The sequence below is a fragment of the Hemicordylus capensis genome, chromosome 2 (genome assembly GCF_027244095.1).
Source record: "Hemicordylus capensis ecotype Gifberg chromosome 2, rHemCap1.1.pri, whole genome shotgun sequence".
In the NCBI taxonomy this organism is placed as follows: Eukaryota; Metazoa; Chordata; class Lepidosauria; order Squamata; family Cordylidae; genus Hemicordylus; species Hemicordylus capensis.
This window is the reverse complement of record NC_069658.1, coordinates 48,110,462-48,135,006: the sequence shown is the minus strand read 5'-3', so window position 1 is coordinate 48,135,006 and position 24,545 is coordinate 48,110,462. Positions and strand designations below refer to the sequence as shown.

General features: G+C 42.8%; 1 protein-coding gene across 4 annotated transcripts in view; it reads left to right on the top strand.

The window, feature by feature from the left end:
* The window catches only part of SV2C (synaptic vesicle glycoprotein 2C), a 247,434-nt gene that overhangs the window by 126,868 nt on the left and 96,021 nt on the right, over positions 1–24,545 (top strand). For all 4 annotated transcript variants that reach the window (XM_053293614.1, XM_053293612.1, XM_053293611.1 and 1 more), the window contains one exon: positions 10,771–10,951. In XM_053293614.1, the coding sequence (XP_053149589.1) occupies positions 10,771–10,951 (181 nt within the window). The remainder of the gene's footprint in view (positions 1–10,770; positions 10,952–24,545) is intronic.

The window sequence follows — 24,545 nt, the reverse complement described above, 5'->3', positions numbered from 1 at the left end:
CCCCTGACTCTACATATTAGTCATGCTGGAATCCTCCTGAACTTGGTGGTATCTTTCCGCCTTCCTGGTATACATTCCAACTGACCTTCTATTATTGTGGTTTTGAATAAGTTCCATGCTTTCTAGAGTGATTTGACCCTCTTGATTCTCCCTTTCAACTTCCTTTTTACCATTCCCTTCATTTTTTAGAAGCTTCTTCTTCAGAAGTCCAACACATCTCTGATGGACCTGTGATCGACTTCTTTGGCTGTGCTCCTCTCACCTATATTCCTCACCTGAATTGGATCACACTATGGTTGCAGTTTCCCAGTGGTTCTACAACTCTGTCATCTTGCACCATGTCCTGGGCACTACTCAAAATTAAATCCAAGGTTGCCTTCTCTCTGGTTGGTTCCGCGACCAACTGTTCTAAGGCACAGTCATTTAGCATGTCTAGAAATTTGGCCTTTCTGCCAGTACCTGAATGTGAATTTGCCCAGTCTATGTGGGTAATTGAAGTCACCCATTATTACAGCTCTGTCTCTTGACATCTCTCTGATTTGCTTCTTCAACTCCAGGTCACTTTCAGCATTTTGATCCGGAGGGCAATAGCATTTCCTTTCCTTTCAGTCCTCATATTGTCACCCCTAATGATTCTGTGGAAGACTCTGGTCCTCCTAGTTTTTCTAGCTTGTTGAATTCTATCGCTTCTTTAATACACAGTGCTACTTCACCCCCAATCTTCCCCTCCCTGTACTTTTCTGCAGAGTTTATATACAGGAATAACAGTGGCCCACTGGTTCTCACCGTTCCAATATGCCAGGTTTCCATTATGCCCAGTATATCTGTTTTCATTAGCAACCTAGCACTCCAGCTTGCCCATCTTGGCTCAGAGGCTTCTGGCATTGGTATATAAACACCTATACACCCACTCTTTTGCTTGATGTTGGCATCTGCTATCTGCCTTACTGTCACCTGACCTTTTTAACCAGCTGTCATGTGTTTCCAACTGCTCTGCTCCTGGTTCTACTCTATCCCCGTTTGTACCTTCGCACATTAGAGGATTTTGCTTGCTGAACCAGATACCACCCAGTTCCTGTCAGCAACCCCCCAAGCCTCATTTTAAAAGCTGTTCTGTGACCTTTTTTATTTTAAGCCCCAGCAGTCTGGTTCCATCTTGGTTCAAGTGGAGCCTGTCCTTTTTGTACATACTTTGCTTACCCCAAAATGTATCCTAGTGCCTAACAAATTTAATTCCTCCTCCTCCTGGCACCACATCTGATCCATGCATTGAGACCCCTCTGCTCTGCCTGCAAGTGGAACAGGTAGCACTTCAGAGAACACTACCCTGGGGGTCCTGGACTTCAATATGCTACCTAGCAGCCTAAATTTGGCTTCTGGGACCTCCTGTCTGCATTTCCCAACATTGTCGGTGCCAACTTGCACCACAATAGTTGACTCCTCCCCAGCACTGCCTAACAGCCTATCTGCATGTTACGTGATGTTCGCAACCTTCACACCACTCAGGCAAGTCACTGTGTGGTCTACACATGGGTCAGAAACCCATCTCTCTATGCTCCTTACAATCAAATCATCCGCTACTAGGAGGCCCCCGACCCTGGGAGGAGTATCTCCTACATGTGCATTACCCAAGGAGGGGTTCCTTTTTAAGGAAGCATTCCCCTCTTCCTCAGATTGATGTCCTCCTTCCCTGAGACCTTCATTCTCCATGACAGCAGAGGAGCAGTCAGCTTGGTAGTGGGATCCCTCTATTGTGTCCCTGAGGGTCTCACCCACATGGCTCTCTGCCTCCCTGAAATTCTCCACCTTGGCTTCGAGGGAAGAAAACTTGTTCCCTGACAGCTAGGAGCTCTTTGCACTGAGCGCACACCCATGACTTCTGCCCCCAGGCTGATAGTCATACATGCAACACTCCATGCAATAAACTGGGAAGCACCTCCTCCCCTATTGAGATCATCTGGACAGGTTCGTCTGCAGTTTCCACGAGCTCGTCTGGTGGCTACTCGGGGATGGGCGTTCTCCATTGCTGCCCCAAGGCTTTGGAACACACTTCTTGCTGAAATAAGAGCCTCCCCATCTCTTACAACTTTCAAAAGGGCAGTCAAGATGCATTTGTTCATCCAGGCTTTTAATTAGATACTGTTTTAATTGTGTTTTAATAATGTTAACTTTTTAATTTTAATTTTTGAAATGTTTTGATTTTTATTGTTCTGTAAACCGCCCAGAGAACTTACATTTTGGGCGGTATATAAATGTATTAAATAAATAACAAATAATATTGGTGTTCTACCTTCATAACTGGTTTTAATGGCTATTTAGAATATATAGAACCTGTCTACTTGAAAACTAGGTCTTAGCTGCAGTTGTCAGCTAAGTAAAGGTTTTAAGCTTTGTCTTCCAGAAAAAAATTACAAAAGTGTGGTGGTACTCATCTTCTCTTTGTGCTGAGTGTCCCCTTTGTGATAAATGGGGACCATTTGTGTGCCTCCCCGCAAACCTTCCCACTAAATTCCATGGAAAAATTATTTATATCTGTTTGCAAACTCCTTTTAACAAAGCTCCATGGAGTAATGCTCCTCTCGTCTCAGCCTTGTCTTCTCAAGAGCTGTTTCCAAACTGAGTCACCTCAGGAATGTGTCTCCTCCCACAAGCTATGTGACTCACCTTAAGCAAATCTCCCACCCAAAGAATCTGCCTTGTCAAAAATACGAACCTCTAGCCAGCCAGAAATCAAACCCTAGAAAAGACAAGCCCTCACAAATTTAGCTTTCCTTTCCCCCCTTGTTTTCTTGTTGATTTATTTATTTGCTTGCTTGCTGTCATCTTTAGGATTGAAATCAAAATTTTGCTGCCTCCCCTGGTCTAAGCCTTGCCTTCTCAAGTCTCAGGCCAGGGGAGCAAGTAGTATAAACACATCCTTCCCTCCACTTCTTCACCGCTTGGGTATTTTACCATGTTAATGGATGGAAAAGATTCCTAGACTGTGGAAAAAGAAACACTGGTCTTACCGTGAAGGGTTCTTTTTCACTGTGTATGGAGGTCATCTGACCCACCCATGGATGTGTTTTTGGGCAGTCTTCCTCAGGCTCGGGTCTCACTTTTAGGAAAATGGTGACTGCCAGGAAGTAGTTTTGGGGACAGCCCCCCTTTGTCCTTGGGACTTTGTTCCTGTTTTCTTGCCTTCCTATTTTTCTACCTTTCTTCTCCTGTTCTAGTCTATTTACCAGTCCCAGAACTGGGGTTTTGGCACCACCTGCCTGCAGAAACTAGCCTGTTTCTCTTTTGCATTGTATTTTAGTTCTGTCTACAGGGAGCATGTTCGGTCCACAACCCATGTTAATGTATGATCTCCATACACTGTGAAAAAGAAACCTTCATGATAGAGACCACACAACACTTGTGCTTTTTAACTGTCCATTAATTTGGCTATTCAAGCAGGAGGGCTAAAGGAGCGTGACACTGTTGGTATCTATCTATCTATCTCAACAAAAAGAACCTTCTTTAACCCTTTTCAGATGTGGTTCTATCTCTGCAGTACCTGTTTGTGCAGGATCAGGATAGTTCCCACCCATTTCATTTGAAGGCCTGCTTGACCTTTGTGCATTGAATGTAACTTGGAAATTCAAGTTTTGTAGGGGAAATTGTATATTTACCCATTTGGAGAGTTAAGTATTGTATAGAGATTAAGTATTGTATAGGTCAGTCAAGTCCACTCCTCCTTTAGTGTTCCCTGCAATAGGGATTCCCAGCTGTTGTTGACTACAACTCCCATAATTTCCAGCCAAAAGCCATTGCTGCTGAGGATGCTGGGAGCTGTATTATTTTATTTAAAAACAATGCAGTAGTCAAACACATCTGGGAATCCCTATTACAGGGAACACTCCTTCTATGTGGCAGCCCTTCAGATCTTTGGCCACATATTTCCCCGTAGTCTTTGTCTTCTCTTAGGCTAAATACAGGTGAAACTCGGAAAATTAGAATATCGTGCAAAAGTCCATTAATTTCAGTAATGCAAATTAAAAGGTGAAACTGATATATGAGACAGACGCATTACATGCAAAGCAAGATAAGTCAAGCCTTAATTTGTTATAATTGTGATGATCATGGCATACAGCTCATGAAAACCCCAAATCCACAATCCCAGAAAATTAGAATATTATATGGAACCAAGACGACAAGGATTGTAGAATAGAACAATATCGGACCTCTGAAAAGTATAAGCATGCATATGTATTCAGTACTTGGTTTGGGCCCCTTTTGCAGCAATTACTGCCTCAATGCAGCGTGGCATGGATGCTATCAGCCTGTGGCACTGATGAGGTGTTATGGAAGACCAGGATGCTTCATTAGCGGCCTTCAGCAATTCTGCATTGTTTGGTCTCATGTCTCTCATCCTTCTCTTGGCAATGCCCCATAGATTCTCTATGGGGTCAGGTCAGGCGAGTTTGCTGGCCAGTCAAGCACAGTACACTGTATACTTTTCGGAGGTCCGATATTGTTCTGTTCTACAATCCTTGTTTTCTTGGTTCCATGTAATATTCTAATTTTCTGGGATTGTGGATTTGGGGTTTTCATGAGCTGTACGCCATGATCATCACAATTATAACAAATTAAGGCTTGACTTATCTCGCTTTGCATGTAATGCGTCCGTCTCATATATCAGTTTCACCTTTTAATTTGCATTACTGAAATTAATGGACTTTTGCACGATATTCTAATTTTCCGAGTTTCACCTGTATACTTAGCTACTTTAACCAGTTTTGGTGTTTCTGGGGCTGTGACAGAATTGGGACCCCAGGGGGAGAATTCAACATCAAAGGGGCCTGGGATAGATTTTCAAGGAGCACACACAGCCAGGTTGTCCAGAAAACACCTTTTTTATTGGCATACAGACAGGTTTGCATAGTAGTCTGGTCCTGCCGCCTCACTTTCAAGCAAGGCTCTGAATACTGAGGGGCACTGTTCTCTCTAAGGTTTGTGCACATTCACACGCCGACAAGTTTTTTGATGTCCGCTCATTCCATTTTAGATCCCCCTCAGTTTGAATCGGGAAGGCACCATTCTGAATGCACATGTGCACACACTGCCTTAATACTGCTGCCCAGAAAAAAATTCATTCTGCACAGAGATGAAAAAAATTAGAGGGACCACTGCTGAGGGGCCTGGGGGACTCATTCTTTCATGGCTGCCCTTGTCTCACTCCTCTTCATACTTAGAGGGGGAATGCCTGACGGCCAGCGTTCCAGGCATAATACCTCCTAGTTATCCCTCTGAGGCAGTGGGCAATTTCCTTCTGGATCTCCTTCATGGATCCCTGTGGTGTGGTACTTTGTGAAGCTATGTTCTGTACAGGATGGCAGGACCCTGCCTTGCTTGCCCAGCTCCAGCCTGCTAGCCTTCAAGTCAACTGCCTGAGCACTTGTAGGTCCCAGACTCTTTCTGGGTTCCCTTGTCTATTCTGTGCTGGCTAGGGGTGTGCATGTTCCGGAGCCCCCCCGGACCGGCACGGGGGGGGCTGTAACTTTAAGCGGGGGGGGTTGTACTTACCCCCCCGCGCCGCTCTTCCCCCTCCGGCGCTGGTCCGTCCAAATGTCTTCTGGGGGCGGCAGGGTTCCTCCCTGCCGTCCCTGCCCCCGTCGTTGTTAGTTTAGGAGCCAGAGTCTTGGACTGAGCAGAAAACTGGAAGAGAGACGAGCGCTGCAAAGCCTTTTAAAAAGAGACTTGAGGAGGTTAAACGTTTGTAAAAGAGACGAGCGGCTTGCCGAGCGCTAGCGGCGCGCATGCGCCCTGCACGGCGCGCGCGCTTGTCTCTGACGCTGCCGCACCGCATACGTATGTGTAGTGCGCGCGGCAGCGTCAGAGACGAGCGCGCGCGCCGTGCAGGGCGCATGCGCGCCGCTAGCGCTCGGCAAGCCGCTCGTCTCTTTTACAAACGTTTAACCTCCTCAAGTCTCTTTTTAAAAGGCTTTGCAGCGCTCGTCTCTCTTCCAGTTTTCTGCTCAGTCCAAGACTCTGGCTCCTAAACTAACGACGACGGGGGCAGGGACAGCAGGGAGGAACCCTGCCGCCCCCAGAAGACATTTGAACGGACCAGCGCCGGAGGGGGAAGAGCGGCGCGGGGGGGTAAGTACAACCCCCCCCCCCGCTTAAAGTTACAGCCCCCCGACCCCCCGAACCTCCGGACCGCCGGACTTCTGAACCGGTCCGGCGGTCATACCAATGGCCCCGAACCAAAACCATGCACACTACTAGTGCTGGCACCTCCTCCAGACTTGACAGAATATTTGAGGGTTGCTGCACTCTGACCCTTAGAGGACCTACAGGGCTATCCTGGTGTGAGAGCCTCAATATGGAAGAGGGGAGGAGCTGGCTCTACTACTACGAATATTTATATTCCACTTTTCAGCAAAAGTGCTCAAAGCAATTTACATAGAAAAATAAAATAAATAAAATTATTGGTCCCTGTCCCAAAAGGGCTCACAATCTAAAAGGAAATATAAAGTGGACACCAGCAACAATCACTGGAGGGATGTTGTACTGTGGTTGGATAGGTACATTTGCTCTCCCCCTGTGAGACAGAAAAGAATTGCTCCTATAAAGGGTGCCTCTTTGCTCAGTTAGCAGAGATATAGAGGTAGTCTTCCAGTCTGACTATTCCCCCTCCTCAAGATCAGACTCTGGGCAACTGTTCAAGGTGGGGATCATGACAGAAAGCACAAAGAAAAAAAATAGAGATGCTACCTCTAGCAACTGTTCTTCAAGTTGGTTTAATCTGTACTTGTATATTCCAACTTTTGTCCTCGCAGTAGAGAATGCCCAAGCAGTCATGACCTTGGTGTACAATCTCCCACCCACCCATACTCTTTGCAACAGTCACTGGATAAACCTAAGTGAGGAGATGTGAGCTGCATCCATTCACCTCATGTAAAGCATGCTACTACCATACAGACAGGGAAAGAAGCAGCAGTCCTAGAAGGTCCTTCATCTCACCTACTCAGTTTCGTTTCCATACTTGGGACTATGCTGAAAAGCCATCTGTGGGAGAGGAGCTGTAGTAGTTTACTGGCAGAACACATGCTTTGCATGCAGAAGGCCTCAGGTTCTGTGCCCATGGTAGCTCTCCAGGTTCAGCTGGAAAAGACCCCACCTGTGAGTCCCGGGAGAACTGCTGCCAGATATGGTAGTTGGTGGGGCCAAAACGACCAATAATCTGTTTTCATATAAGGCAACTTTATATCTTAACCTGAAGAACTCTAGTTACAAACAAACAACCCTGTTGCTAACTTGCAAACCAGGAAGGAAATCAACAGAGCAGACTTTGTACTACATAACTGAGTTAGTGATCAAACAAATTTACTTGGGGAAAAACCCTGACTGAAATAAATTAGACTTCTTTTGTAAGTAAATGCGCTTAGAGTTATGTGGGGTTTTTTAAAAAAGTACTTTCCTCACATTTGGAGACTTTTCCTTCTATATATTTTTAAAAATATATTTATTTATTAAAATAATAAAAGAACAAAGCTTGATTACATCTCTTGAAACATAGAATAAGGTAAGACCTTTAAAGTGGATTGGAGATCAGGAGCAAGAAAAGGTCTGAAACATGGGGGAGAAAGGACTAAAAGAGAAGGGAAAATATAAGATTACTTCCACCTGCTGGTCTTAATGCAAACATAATTACCATAGATATACAAAATAGATTAAGATCAAACCAAGATCTCGGGAACAAATGATGACCTTGTTGAACGTTAAAGTTTATAAAAGGTTCCCAAACAAGCATAAATGACTCTGTTGAAGCACTGTTCATATAAGCAGTAATCTTGGAGGAAGAAGCATAGTCCCATAATTTTAAGAACCAATAGTTTAAAGATGGAATCACCGAAGAGCGCCAATTAGTAGCAGATAAAATCCTAGCTGCCGCAACCATGTATAAAGATAACTCAGTACACTTAATGGGAATGTGAGGTTTTGTCATATTAGAAGAAAGAATTCTGGCAAAAAAGGGAATTTGATATCCAAAATTTGCTCCATTTTAGAGTGAATTTGCTTCCAAAATGATTGGGCTTTGTTACAAGTCCACCACATATGATAAAGTGTCCCCACTTGTTGGTTACATTTCTGACATTCCTTTGGGAAGCAATTATTGATCTTATTAATGATCAGTGGAGACATATACCACCTGAGAAAATCTTATACCAGTTTTCCCTTAAATTATTACTTAAAGTAAATTTGATATTCTTCTTCCATTGATATTCCCAATTGGAGATATCTAGCGTTTTGTTGATATTCTGCATCCATTTTATCATACATTCTTTGATCTGCTCCATTTCTGTCTCACATTTCAATAACAATTTATATATCACACCCAACATGTGCTCAAAACCAGTTAATTCTCAAAGTTTCCCCCCTTTGTAACTCTTTCTGCACAATCGAGCTGATCTGAAGATATTGGAACCATGGAGGTTTTTGAGCAGACTCCTTTGTAAGCATTTGAATAGATTTCACCTTCGTCTTATCCAAAGTTAAACTCTGTAACGTATATGAGTTTTCTCTCCAAAATTTATATTTGCAAGACATTTCTTCTTCATGAAAGTCGCCATTTAGAATCGACATCAAAGGGGATAGTCTTGGGCTAATCCTTTTTTTGATATTTGTCCCAAACATGTAAAAGACTGTTTCTAATGGTATGTTGTTGTATCTCCGAATCCTTTCTCTTTCCGGTTACCCATAAAAAAATTATGTAAACCTATGGGTTCCTTCTTTTTTAATATGCTAATAGCATTTTGAAAAACATCCAGGCTCAAATATTTTTGTTTCTGTTTGCATTATTCTAGAAAACAGAATATAGCTTTGACTTCAGCCTTCTGTATTATATGGTAGAACTTCTTTGGAAGTACTGTATTTATTTGAATCCAAGATTAGGTTTCCCCCAAGTTCTTTGATGTTAGAAATCAGGGGGTCATCTTAAATTCAGAGTCTTCTTCCTTTCAAATAAATACAGTATAACTTGTATTTAATCTGTATTTTTTAAGGGGGTCATCTTAAATTCAAATTCGTCTTCTGTTCAGATATATTCTGTAACTATGAATAGAGACTAGAGTAAACCTACTTTTAGTTTTATTTATTTTAACCCAATCTCAACTTGCTGTTTCCAGGAATATGACAATCCTAATTTCAAATATAATGTAGATCAGCTACTTGTTGCTGGAAAATCCTCTGGAACCTTGCCCTCCGGTTTAATTCAGTCCCTTGCTTTCATCCTTCCATCAGATTTGATAGAGAATGGGGTGTCTTATTGAACTAAAGAGGAATTGACATGGTTGCCACAATAGAACTCGTTGCCTGACATAATTGAGTCAAATTCAACGAGCTGTGTGTGCTCAGATTAGCTTTTTAAATTCATGATCATGAAGGCACAGTACAAGTCAAAAATAGTCTGACAAGCACTGTGTGCCCAACATACACAGTTGCCAGTTTATATAAATTTTTAAAAGCAAGCAAATCAGTAAATCCTACAATACATGTCTTTGTAACTAAACAGATGTTTTCATGTGGTGCCAATTAGCCTTGGACATGAGCTACTGTTTGGCCTATCTGCCCTCCCTACTCATTTTCGGTATCTTCTGGTGCCAGCTATGTTTCTTTTTCTGCTGAGTGGGTAATTTGTCTCAGGACCTTGGCTACATACATTATCTTCTGTTAGGCTCTGGTATTTTTATCTCTTGGGCGAGGGGCCTCACATCCTTGACTCGAACAATTCATTCTGGCCCACTGGCCTTTCATTATGTTTAGAAGCCTGAACCAAACTTTTATACACTTATTTGTAGGCCTGGATTAAACATTTCATTATCATACTGACTTGTAAATACTTAAATAGAACTATGAAAAAATAATGTATCTATAGCACTGCATTTTTGAATCCTGTATTTTAAGACATATTTTATTGGAGCTAAAATATTCCCAAAGTAAAGTGATAAAGCTGCCAAGTCATCACTTTGCTATGTTCTCTGTTATGTACTGTTATCAGAGAGTGCAGCTGTGAGCAAGCAGGTTCATTTCAAAGCATACATTATGTGAGTTGATTTTGTGCAGTGCACATCTGCATCTGTGTTTCTGTATCAAAGAGCAGCATATACTGCTAACCTTTGCATGAGGCTATTTCTTGGTCAAGTCCAATATGAAGATGTTCCCTGGCTTGTTGGGAGAAGCACAGAATTCTCAGATGAGGTGATCCACATAGATGCAAGACCATCTTCATGAATTTTCACCAGCATTCAAACAGATGCAAGTTTTCCTGAAGTTTTCCTGTTTATACAAATAGTAGTAGTAGTAGTAGTAGTAATCAAACAGGGTCATGAACTGAAAACCTATTTGTTATGCTTCTTGAGTGGGGAAAGGGGGAAGTTGACATTTTGATGAATCATTCTGATGTGAGATGTATTAATTCTAGTTTACTGTAACTTGTGTGTTCAGTGTACTGCTGTGGGAATGTTCTCTTTACACATTTGCTTGCCTTTATTTTAGTTCCAGAAATTGCCTTTAATTAAATTAATAATAAAACTTCAGTGAATCAAATACTATGTATGTATGTATGTATGTATGTATGTATAAGGAGTGCATATACAAATTATCTACTGGCAGTGTTTCCTACGGTTATTTCACAAGTACACTGATTCGTGTGAAAGTGACTGGGGAATAATTGATTCAGATTTGATACTGAGAGTTGTCTAGTCCTTCCTAATGTAACATATTCTTTTGTGTCTGTTGCAGGTAGCATAGTATACCTTGGGATGATGGTGGGCGCATTCTTCTGGGGAGGCTTGGCAGACAAGGTGGGAAGAAGACAGTCTCTTCTGATATGTATGTCTGTCAATGGATTCTTTGCCTTCCTTTCATCATTTGTCCAGGGTTATGGCTTCTTTCTCTTCTGTCGGTTACTTTCTGGATTTGGGTAAGCTTTTGCTTCTCTCTCTCTCTCTCTCTCTCTCTCTCTCTCCTGTTTAAACAACTTGATATTTACTTCCTAGTTTGTGGGAGAAAATGTGATAATGGTTGCTTCCATTCCATCCTTTATTTAGCAGATAAGATTTGGGGCGGGGGGTGTTTAATATGGCTGGGCAACAGTTTCTCAGAAGAGTGTTTCAACTCAGCCTTTCCATTCTCTCATTGTGCATTATTGGCTGGGCTCTGTCCTATTGCTCTGCATGGGTGGACTCTAGCCAAGGAAAAGGGAAGCAGACCAAAGGGAAAACCATGTTTTCTTCTGGCTTCCCCCAGGGTACTTAAGAGGAAGGTAGCTGGGAAATGACACCTCCACATATGTCATTGTAACCCAAAAGAAACACCTGGTAAATGATCATTTTAGAAATCTACATACTACCCATCATAGAATCTAATGTAAGTATATTGTACAAAATGTAGTGATCTCCTTTTATAATTTTTTTCTGTTAAAGATTAAATGGCCAATGTAAATAATGGGTATAGAGATCCATTTTTTAAAATGTATTTCATTACACACATAAACAAATGCAGTATAAAAATAATGCATTACAATTCTAATAGGGAAAAAACCCAATCTTTATGAATTATATTCTCTAACAATATATTACCAATATGGTATGATTTCTCCAAATAATATCCTATTCCAAAATATTAAAATAACTTAATTTTGTCCATAAATTCCTCTTTTCTTAACTTTCCCTAAATCAAATTAGTTAGATGTACGGGTTTTATTGTATTCCAACCTCTTAACCAATATTCAGTGAAGAGTACATCTGTTTTCCATTTTATTTATTTGTTTGTTTATTTATTTAACATATTTTTATACCGCCCAAAACACTAGTTCTCTGGGCAGTGTACAAAACAATAAAACCAACAAAAAGACACATTTCAGCAATTACAATTTTAAAAGTTAAAACTATTCGAACACAATTAAAACACAATTAAAACAATATCTCATTAAAAGCATTTGAATTGTCCTTCGGTCTTGGCTGAATAAATCAATAACCAATTTTCTATGTTTTTCTATTGTTCAATCTTTAACACATCCTAAAACATATAAGTGCTGATGTAGTATAGTAGCTTAAAGACTGAGCTACAAACCTGGAGGTCCCTGGTTTGAATTTCACCTCTGCCATGAACTCACAAGCTGGCCTTAGACAAGCTTCAGGCCCCCAGCTGGAATATGGAGATAACTGTAAGATCGTGCATGGGGCCTTTGGCTGCCTCTTCAAAGGGCTGTGGGTCAGGCAGGAGCCTTCCTGCCTTCTCTGGCAGATGAGCAGCGGTCATGCTGCCCTTGACAGTGCTGCGCGCCTGCACGAATAGCAAGAGTGGGGAGTGGGAGGAATTCCCTATCCCGCATCCCAGGATGCCCCGAGCGCGGCAGCTCTTATATACTCTGGGGGAATTCTCCCTGTCAACATTATCTGTCATTTGGATTCAATAATGAAATTTTGAATTCAGAATTTTTCATCGAAGTTAAGTTGTGCCCAGGGAAGTTCTTGCATGTTTTACATGTGAGTGTGCGTACATGTGTTTGTTTGTGTCTGTTTGTATGCATGCAATTATGATTTGATCTCTGTGTTGGCTATAATTGTGACTAAAGAGCCAATGGATAGAAAGCCCATATAAATTTATCATTTTAAGAGCAAGGATATGAAGCCGCTGGGTTTTTTTGGTTTTTTTTTTTGCCAGGGGTGGCTTATTTGTGAAGCTCAGTAATGCTGAGTGGCTAATATACATGGCATTCTTCTATCAAATAATTACTGCATTTATTCATCTAAGATGATGTCTTGATTGTTCACCTGTGTTTAAGATGTCAGAGAAAAGCTAATAACATTGGCCAACATCCTGACTAACAAAGCGCTGGTGCTTCATGAGATGTACTGGTGCTGCAGGCATGATTGTCTATCGTTTTGGCTTGTGGCTGTAACAGTAAAGATTCATGATTGTCTATCTCAGGAATGGCATTCACATGGCGGTGGGGAGGGGGCAAATTTTGACAACCCCTCCTTTCCCTAAAAGTGCTCTGTGTTGCCTGAAAATATGTTCCTGAGGATGACACAGCTGTCCAAGACATATTTTGGGGGGATGGAGAGGACTTCACAGAGAAGGGGAGATCATTGAAATCTTCCCCCACCCCATAAGCACTGGTACTGCATTAGTCTGCACCTCGTCCACAGGACCAGCACATCTCAAGATGCATCGCTGCTTGGTTATTCAGGATGTCAGCCACTATATCTGAGCCCCTGGTGGCGCAGTGGTAAAACTGCCGCCCTGTAACCAGAAGGTTACAAGTTCGATCCTGACAAGGGGCTCAAGGTTGACTCAGCCTTCCATCCTTCCGAGGTCTGTAAAATGAGTACCCAGAATGTTGGGGGCAATATGTTAAATCATTGTAAACCGCTTAGAGAGCTCCGGCTATAGAGCGGTATATAAATGTAAGTGCTATGTAAGTGCTATAAGTCAGCTACAGTGAGGGAAATAAGTATTTGATCCCCTGCTGATTTTGTCCGTTTGCCCTCTGACACAGAAATGACCAGGCTATAATTGGAATGGTAGGTTTATTGTAGCTGTGAGAGACAGAATAACAACAAACAAACCCTCAAAAGCCCAGTGCCCAAAAGTCAGCGATGGATTTGCATTGTAGTGAGGGAAATAAGTATTCGATCCCCTATCAACCAGCAAGATTTCAGGCTCCCAGGTGTCTTTTCACTATATGCAGGTAACGAGCTGAGATGAGGAACACCCTCTGTAAGGAGTGCTCCTAATCCCAGCTTGTTACAGTAGACACCTGTCCATAGAAGCAAGCAATCACTCAGCTTCCAAACTCACCACCATGCCCAAGACCAAAGAGCTGTCGAAGGATGTCAGGGACAAGGTTGTAGACCTGCACAAGGCTGGACTGGGCTACAAGACTATCACCAAGCAGCTTGGTGAGAAGGTGACTACAGTTGGCACGATAACTCGCAAATGGAAGAAACACAAAATAACTGTCAATCTCCCTCGGTCTGGGGCTCCATGCAAGATCTCACCTCGTGGAGTTGCAATGATCATGAGAACGGTGACAAAGCAGCCCAGAACGACATGGGGGGAACTTGTCAATGATCTCAGGGCAGCTGGAACCATAGTCACCAAGAAAACAATTGGTAACACACTACGCCGTGAAGGACTGAAATCTTGCAGTGCCCGCAAGGTCCCCCTGCTCAAGGCAGCACATGTACAGGCCCATCTGCAGTTTGCCAATGCACATCTGAATGATCCAGAGGAGAACTGGGCGAAAGTGTTGTGGTCAGATGAGACCAAAATCGAGCTCTTTGGCATCAACTCAACTCGCCGTGTGTGGAGGAGGAAGAATGCTGCCTATGAGCCCAAGAACACCATCCCCACCGTCAAACATGGAGGTGGACACATTATGCTTTGGGGGTGTTTTTCTGCTAAGGGGACAGGACACCTTCACCGCATTGGAAGGACGATGGACGGGACCATGTACCGTCAGATCTTGGGTGAGCACCTCCTTCCTTCAGCCAGGGCATTGAGAATGGGTCGTGGATGGGTATTCCAGCATGACAATGACCCAAAACACACAGCCAAGGCAACAAAGGAGTGGCTCAAGAAGAAGCACATGAAGGTCCTGGAGTGGCCCAGCCAGTCTCCAGACCTTAATCCCATAGAAAATCTGTGGAGGGAGCTGAAGGTTCGGGTTGCCAAACATCAGCCTCGAAACCTTTCTGACTTGGAGAGGATCTGCAAAGAGGAGTGGAACAACATCCCTCCTGGGCTGTGTGCAAACCTGGTGGCCAGCTACAAGAAACGTCTGACCTCTGTAATTGCCAACAAGGTTTTTGCCACCAAGTACTAAGACATCTTTTGTGAAGGGATCGAATACTTATTTCCCTCACTACAATGGAAATCCATCGCTGACTTTTGGGCACTGGGCTTTTGAGGGTTTGTTTGTTGTTATTCTGTCTCTCACAGCTACAATAAACCTACCATTCCAATTATAGCCTGGTCATTTCTGTGTCAGAGGGCAAACGGACAAAATCAGCAGGGGATCAAATACTTATTTCCCTCACTGTATATCCCCTATTCCGCTGCCGCTTTCTCCCACCACCACTGCTTTTTTGCCTGCCCACCCCCGGCACATTCTTTCCCCCATCTTCTTCCCTGCCCGCCCCCTGCCCTCTGTCTTCTTCCTTCCCCACCCGCTGGCAGTCTGTTTCCCCACCTGCTGCCGTCCGGCACAACACCATTTTATTGCCTGCCAGTTGGCCAGCTACCACCACTGTTTTCTCCCCCCCACCGCCCCCACCTTTCCATGGCTATCCAGCAGCTTTCCGGACCATGCTCCTACATGATTGTTGCCTCTTTGGGGCACCACTGCTTGCGCACCCGCACGACCAGCGCAGCAGTGGTCACCTGACATGGGATTGGGAGGAGGAAGTCCTCCCACATCCCATAATGCACTGTGCAGGCATTGGAGAAGCAGCCTGCTGCAATGGTTTTGCTGCAGTTGGGGCTTTATGGCTGCTATTCCCCCACGGCCATTTTCAGAGCCCTGGCTCTGCACACGACCAAAAAGTGAGGTAGGACAGACTCTTTCCTCATTCTATCTCACTTTTTGCCCCGGTGGTGGGTATGGGTTGGGAGACCTTCTGGTCTCCCAGATGACACAGGCTGCTTGGGAGTAGTAGGGGTTTTACCCAAGCAGCCCATGTCATGTGAATGACCTTTTTGTCTTGTGCAGTATACAAATATTATTGGCAACTTTGTTAGCACAACACTTGGCTGGAACAGAAGCTCCAGACTTAGTATAAATAGTTAGTGCAACAGCCTTGCACTAGTGCAATGTCTTTGCAGAAGCGCAGCATTAATCAGGATGTCAGCTGGTGTTTGGAGAGAATGGAGTGGTTTCTGAATGGGGGGGGGGATATTCACCAATTGGGCCACTAAGCGTGTGTCTTTTAAAAGAAAAGCCACAGTATCTATATATGTACAGTATATCCTTTTTAACTGATGTTCTGTATAACTGATATATATATATATATATATATATATATATATATATATATATATATATATATATATATATATACTTTTGTGCTTATGAATCTGTTTGCAACGCTAAGGATCAGGCATGCTACTCAAAATTATGGACTCCTACCATTTCATGGAATGTTACTGGCTTCATAGCAACCATATGGATGGCAGAAAAATGCATGACTAGGTTCTGTAGATCAGGAACAGGCAGAAGGTAGATAATCTTGAGATTATTTGCAAGATATCAGCAAAAACTGGCTGTTTAATGATAGCAACACTAAAAAGGCATTTTATTTTCCTAAATTAAGCTGCTGAAATGAAAAAAGCTTGGGGGAGTCCAGGAGTGGGTTTTTGTGTGCAAGGACTACAAACTGGGTGGGATCTAAAAATGCCTTCTAGATTTTGGGAATACACCTCCACGATTCTTTGCAAATACTTGCAAAATGTCTTGAGCACTTAAGACTACTCTCAGAGAATGTTCTCAGAACTCCAGATGGTTGTGAGCTGAACAGGGGGTGGGGGTGGGAAAGAGGGCTTGTTTATCCATTCCCCAAATGGAGCAATTATTTGACCAAATATTTATATTTCCTACACTAAAAGACTCCTTAGTGGCAAGTTTTTTAAAATAGATCCATATGGTAATCAAAAGCTTAATTTCAGGTGTGGCAAACGGTTTATGTGGAATGGAAGCTGCTTCTCTGTTCCTATTCATTGATGACAAGAAATGGCTAACTTGCGATAGTTAATAATAGGGCTGTGCATTATGATATAGGAATATCAGACCAATATGACCACGATCGAACATTCTTGGAAGGATTTCCGATAAGACAGCAAGGAGCCCCAGCAATCAGAATTCCAACTAAAATCCCTGCTCTCCTATTGGAAATCCTTCCATTTCCAATAATAAATGGAAATCCTTCCATTTCCAATAATAATATCAGGGAAAACTGGGCCAGTGGGTGCTTTCTGAGAGGTTATACTATTGCACCCAACCCAATTTCAGGGGTACAGCCCTTAAAAACCAGGTTGGGATCTGGCTTGTAGACAAAGTCAGCTTCAGTCCTGGTTTTTAAGCACTGCACCCATGAAATTAGGCTGGGAATGGGCCAAGGTAACCCCCACAAGGTGTCTTCAAGCCCTCTCCTGACATGGTTTTTAACTGCTGCACCCCCAAAATCCAGGTATTGGGGCAAAGTAAAACCCCAGCAAGTATCCAGTGGGCCAGTGGTTTACTTGTGTGTGTGGGGGGGGGGTAACCTTGTTGAATTTGTGGGCGAAGTCCTTAAAAATCAGGTTTGGAGCTGGCTGAGAGACACTGAGGCTGTTCACCTAGTTAGGGTTGCTCGTGTAGAGTCCAGGCACTGCCCCTCTGGGTAGCCCGAGGTTTCTCCCTGGGCCATTACCATGCCCTTCTACCTTGGTACCCAATCGTGTCTCTTCTCAGGCTGCCTGCAGCCTGAACAGACACAGAGCTAGGAGCCTAGAGCACCCGGCAGCGGGAAATCCCTGAGTGCACCATGTTCCTCATGTGATCCACTGAGGGATTTCTGGAGGTCAGGCTGCGTTTCCCCAGCCTCCAGATGGCCACACAGTTCATGTGGCTGCATGAGCCATGCAGCCCAAACAACAGAGGAGATAATCTTGGTAGAAGGTAAGAGTGCTCCTTCCGTCACCACCAACCCTACCTGCCCCACCATCCTGGGTCGTGGGAATGACCTTACTATGTCCCAACCAGCTCCTGACTTGGTTTTTAAGCATTGTACCTCCGAAATTGGTGTTGACCGAGGAACACACACACCCCAGCAAGAATAGTTGTTGGGTGCTTGCTGGGGGCATTACCTTGACCCCTCTACTCTCTCTCTTTCTCTCTCTCTCTCTCTCTCTCTCTCTCACACACACACACACACAAACACACACACCAATTTTTGGGGTGCAGTGCATTAAATCTAAATCTCGAGTTGGCTTGGACAGACTTTCTCTCCAAACCGGCTTCCAGTAAGGATTATTTGGTCAATGCTGACCAGATACCGATAACAATAGTGTTGAGGAGGCTGTATCAGCTTCCCCAACATTTTTATTTCATATCATTATCAGATTGGCATTGATCTGATATTTCTGCTGGTGCACAGGCCTAGTGAATAAAGTACTCAAACGTTATCTGTATTGCATTCAATAAGATTCTGAACAGTACTGTTTAAATTAAGAGAAATGTTGAAATATGTATCATTATCTTCCAAAACTACTATACAAGAGAACTTCAGTATTTACAGGGGGTTCATTCTCTGGTCTTCTACTACTACGGATATGGAAACAACGAATACTTGGGTTATTGGGGCTATGGGATCTACGGGGGTTAGGTTCCCAGGTAAAGAAAATCAGTTGAAAATCACTGGATTTTTACCAGTTTTGGGGGTGAAAAACAGGGTAAAATGCCCTAGAAATGCAGGGGGTGGCTTACCATGCTCCAGGGGGCCCCAGCCGCCCAGAAATACTCCCCAAGAGTTGAAAATTGGCCAAAAATTGCCATTTTAGCTCCTTTTATTTGTGAGAGTGAGCCATAACATGGCTCCTGATGTAAAAATGGAGGCCAGAAATGACCATTGATGTCATTTCTGGCCACCCCTGACCCGCAGATACACGGATTTAACCCTTTTAAACCTCCCCCCCCCCGGTATATATGCGAAACTGCAGGTGGCGAGTTCAGCTACGTTCCCATCTCTCATCACAGAGGTATACAGGAAGGCATCCATATTTATGATTGTGTTGCAAATTGCAAGGTTAAGACAGAAAGGCTGGGAACCAACTGACCAAATGGTTCCTACATGAAGATAAACAAGTCACAGAATGAAGGAGAGGGGCTTGCTCTGTGTTTCACAGAGAAGAAACTAGAAATGGCATCACTGATGTCAACTATAGCTAGGATATTATGACTAATTTCTATATTTCAGATAACAATATCTTCCCACAAACATAAAAACAAACAAATATTTTCTAATTGAAATTCTAGAACAAGAGAGACCCCCATTTAGTCACAGCTTCCTCTGCCCTTCTTCCCTTGGCACAACCATTTCCCCTGCTCCTCTCTAGGTTCTTAGCAACTCAGATGATATCAGCTAGTAGCTCTTCTGCCCAACTCTTCCCTCTCTGACATTAGTCAGTCATTGGCAGAAGTTATATTATCAAAATTCCTTAGCACAGTACAATGTAGATTCTTAACCAAAGTTTAGTTAAGAGATTCTTAGGACCAAACTTCACATTGTATTAAATCAACCACTAAGAGACTGTCTTAAGAACTGAATCAGAAGCAACCCCTTACTTGTCAAAAAATAATGTGGGTTGGGGGTCGGGGTTGCAGTGCATAGAGACCGCTTAGGGTTGCAATGCATGGAGACCGCACTTACTACTACTGCTTGTGTTGGTTTCCCATCAACATTCCCTCCTGTATATTCAGCTGTTTCAAGTGGGCCAATTTTTGGCAGGAAAATGTTGCAGGGAGAAAGTATTAACCCTGCCCCCTTCCAGTATCAAGATCTTAAAGCTGGTTCACCCTCTCCCATATGACTGCTTTTTTGATGAAAATTGACACTTCCAGTCCACTTCCAGTGTTAAGCCTATCTCTTTACAAGATGTTTAAGATAATTAATATATAGTTTGGCTCCTAGATAGTATTTAAGAGCATAGCCTTATGCCACTTTACTGAAAAGTAGGTTCCAATCTGTCCAATGAGGCTGGCTTGATTGATTGATTGAGTGCCGTCAAGTCGGTGTCGACACTTGGAGACTACATAGATAGATTCTCTCCAGGATGCTCTGTCTTCAGCTTGGCCTTTAAGGTCTCTCAGTGGTGCATTCATTGCTGTTGTAATCAAGTCCATCCACCTTGCTGCTGGTCTTCCTCTTCTCCTCTTTCCTTCAACTTTTCCCAGTATTATGGACATCTCAAGGGAGCTGAGTTTTTAATTTATTTAGTTGATTTAGTTGATTTATTTGATTTATATACTGCCCTTCCAAAATGGCTCAGGGCGGTTTACAGTTAAAAAAACCCCCACTAAAACAGTAAAGAGCTAAAACAAATTAAAAACAATATAACAACTAACAATTTAAAAACATTTTAAAACAACAATTAAACCATTACAGTAATTAAAACCCCCAAAATCCGGTTTTAAATTTTAAAATAAACCAGATTTTTAAACCCCTAAAATTTAGAATGCTGAGTAAGCTTGGGTGAAGAGATGGGTTTTCAGGTGTTTTTTGAAAATTGCCAGAGATGGGGAGGATCGTATCTCAGCAGGGAGCGCATTCCACAATCTCAGGGCAGCGACCGAGAAGGCCCGTCTCAGTGTAGCCACCAATCGAGTTGGCGGTAAATGGAGACGGATCTCCTCAGATGACCTCAATGGGTGGTGGGGCTTGTAATGAAGAAGACGCTCTCTTAGATACCCAGGGCCTAAGCCGTTTAGGGCTTTGTATAACTAGCACTTTGTATTTTGTCCGGAAACCTATTGGCAGCCAGTGTAACTCCATCAGTAAAGGAGTAACATGGTCTCTCCGAGATGACCCAGAGACCAACCTGGCTGCCGCATTCTGAACCAACTGAAGTTTCCGGACTACATACAAAGGCAGCCGCATGTAGAGTGCATTACAAAAGTCCAGTCTGGAGGTTACCAACAGATGTACCACAGTTTTGAGGTCATTGATCTCGAGAAACGGGTGCAGCTGGTGTATCAGCCGAAGCTGATAGAAAGCACCCCTGGCCACCGCCTCAACCTGAGAAACCAGGGAGAGTTATGAATCCAGAAGTACTCACAGACTGCGAACCTGTTGCTTTCGGGGAAGTGTGACTCCATCTAGAACAGGTAGATTGACATAGTCTCTGGAGTTCTGACCCCGCACAATAAGTACCTCCGTCTTATCTGGATTCAGCTTCAGTTTATTCTCCCTCATCCATATTGCACAATATGTCCTAAGTATGATAGTTTGAGCCTGGTCATTTGTGCCTCGAATGAAAATTCTGGGTTGATTTGCTCTATGATCCATTTGTTTGTTTTCCTGGCTGTCCATGGTATCCTCAAAAGTCTTCTCCAGAACCAAAATTCAAAAGTGTCAATGCTTTTTCTATCTTGCTTCTTCAAAGTCCAGCTTTCGCATCCTTAGAGTGCCATGGGGAAAACCATTGTCTGAACTATTCTAATCTTTGTGGGTGAAGAACATCATGGCATCTAAATATCCTTTCCAAGGCCTTCCTTGCAACCCTACCAAGTGCTAGTCTGCGGCATATTTCTTGACTGCTGGATTCTTTAATGTTGATGGTCGATCTCAAAAGGCAGAAGCTATCCACCACTTCAATGTCTTCATTATTAATTCTGAGTCTGGTTGCTGTACCTGTTGTCATTAGTTTAATCTTCTTGACATTTAGTCATAGTCCCATTTTTTCACTGTGCTCCTTGACTTTCATTACTAGAGCTTGCAGATCATCCACATTCTCAGCTATCAGAGTGGTGTCATCAGTGTAATGCAGATTATTGATGTTTTTTCCTCCAACTTTAAAACCACACTCATCTTCTTCCAATCCAGCTTCTCTCAGTATATCTTCAGCATATAAATTGAATAAGTAAGGAAAAAGTATGCATCCTTGTCTTACTCCTTTGCCGATCTGGAACCAGTCTGTTTCACCATGTTCTGTCTGGACTGTGACTTCCTGTCCTGTGTAGAGGTTTCTCATGAGAACAATGAGATGTTCTGGGATGCCCATTTTCCTAAGGATACTTCACAACTCGTAGTCAATAAAGCACATATTGACTTTTGGTATTCTTTTGGTATTCTCTGGCTTTCTCGATTATCCAGTGTGCATCAGCAATGATGTCTCTTGTTCCTCGGCCTTTTCTGAAACCAACTTAAACATCCAGCATTTCCCTTTCCATGTAGGGCTCTAATCTGTGTTGGATGACCCTGAGCATTATTTTGCTAGTGAAATTAAGGATATTGTGCAATGGTTTGCACAATCTGTTAAGTCTCCCAATCTGTTAAATCTCCTTTCTTAAATCCATGTTCTAGAGAGTATCTTGGATGTTGACATCCCTGCTGTACTTTTCAGTATTCTCCTTCCATCTCTGTTTGATCTTCTCAGAATCGGTTACTATCTGTCCTTTATCATACCAATTCAAGGTTGGAACCTCCTTCTGAGGCTTACCTCCCAATTAATTCCAATGAGGCTTACCTCCCAATTAAATGTGTTTTAAGATTTCAGCTTAATAAAATGGGCTTTTAGAATGCTTTTGAGATGAATCTGACCAAACACAGTTGAGTACCCCGTTTTAGGGCCTACTCTATTATAGCGATGATGGCAAAGAAATCTTTCTTTCCTAACATCATTAGAACATCATTGTTTCCACTCTGAGTTGTCCAGTGGACTGTTTTGAGGGCTCCAATCTGGCAATTGGAGTGGAATGAAAGATCCTCCGGCAGCACTCCGTGATCAGTTTGCAAAACACTTTCCAGATAAAGCTGCGAGTATAAAGCCATATGAAATACTTTTGGCAACTGCCTACCCAGTTGTCAAAGATATCTGACAAAGGTCTCTGATTTGATGCCACAGTTAACCTGTAGATGTGCTATTCAGTTTATGAGGCCTGAGGATGTAGGCAGAATTCTTGATGGTGTGAGATGGACCACCTGTATTAACCCACCCTTTATCTTCCTGGCAGGTTAAAATAGCCAGAGGAAGCTTGGCCTAGTGGAATAAAATGTTATAATTGTTTTCTTCAGGTGTGTAGTACTAATACATTTAAAAGAAGTGGCTGTGAAATCTCTTTTGAAGAAGCCTTTGTGAAACCTACAATGCTGGATGAATACCAACCAGTCTTGAATCTACTATTCTTGGGCATTCTTGAGTGTATAGTGGCAACCCAACTACAGAGTTTTTTTTGAATGAAATTAATTCTTATTATGGTGATGAACCCCCTGGGTTGCTTCTAGATGCAGAGTACTAGCACGTCAGGGCATGGAATATTGAGGCAAGTTGGAGGGAGAGGATTCGAGGAGGGTGGAATGTTGAGGGAAAGGGCAGTTGAGACTGATCAGTAAAGTCAGTTGGCTTGGGACAGTGAGGGAGAAGGGTGGGCAGCAGGGTTGATTTGATTTAAATCAAATCGATTTAAATCATGATTTAAAGCGCTTCACAGAAAGAATCACTACGCTAAGCCAGCATAGTGTTGTGGTTAGAGTGTTGGACTAGGACCAGGAAGACCCGGGTTTGAATCCCCATTCAACCATGAAACTCACTGGATGACTCTGGGCCAGTCATGTATCTCTCAGCCTAACCTACTTCACAGGGTTGTTGTGAGGATAAAAATAAGCATGTACAACGCTCTGAGCTCCTCAGAGGAAAAGCGGGTTATAAATATAAAAAATAAATAATAGAAATAAATAAATAAATAAAATCAATTTAAATGACTAGTCAGGAAGATTCTATTTAATCATCATTTTCTATAAAAGTATTCTTCTTGTCTAATATAATCTTAATACATATTTAGAGAGAGATGTAGGTTTTGTTTTTAGGAAGTAGGTACACATTTCTCATAATGTTTTCATTCAGGCAACCAGGCTTTGCATTTCATTGTTGCACTGTTTGTATTTTGCACACATGCCTTTCTTACCCACAGGTACAAGAACTTCATTAAAATATTGCTAAATGGGGTCTCTTGCAGCTTGCTGCCATGATAGGCATTTCCCTTTTATAATGGAGGATACACTTGGAAAAAGTTTCCTCAGGACTGCATGAATATGTCTTGTTCACTTTTGGTTTCATTTTCTGTTCCCCTCCCCATCCCATGCATTTATATCTGGACTTTTTAAAAAAATCTATTTTTATCAACCCTGGTGAGTAGGATTATTAGGGTAGGAATAGTTTAGGATCTTAGTGGTATATTTGAAGCTGAGACTGCAAAGGAAGAATCAATCATATATACAAACACCTTTTAACAAGTATAAGTCTAGTTTACAGTGTTTATGCTAATAAACCAGAATTAAGTGTGACCTATTTTTCTTGAGACACACACTTCGAAGGTTTGAATGCCTACCCCGAAGTGAAGTAACTAGCACTATGACAGTATCCTTTCAAACTGTTTTCTGACCCAGTTTTGGGAATGAAATAGCCTTCATTTCTCTTCTAGACGAGCAACACCAGGAACTAGATGAGGGGCTGCATCCCTGCTGGACCTCTCAGTGGCTTTCAGGTCAAGATTTCCTCCTGGATTGCCTCACTGGGAGCAGCTTCTGGGGCACTGTTTTGAGATAATTCTGTTCCTTCCTGGAGAGCAGATTTCTGAAAGTGGTGCTAGGGGACTTATGTTTGATGCCATAGCCATTAGCTTATGGTGTCCCATAAGGTTCCACCTTGTCTCCTATGCTGTTTAACATCTATTTGAAACCACCTGGGGGTGATTGTCCAGAGATCTGTCATCAATGTGCTGATGACACTTGATTCTGTCTGTTCCATGCCATGCC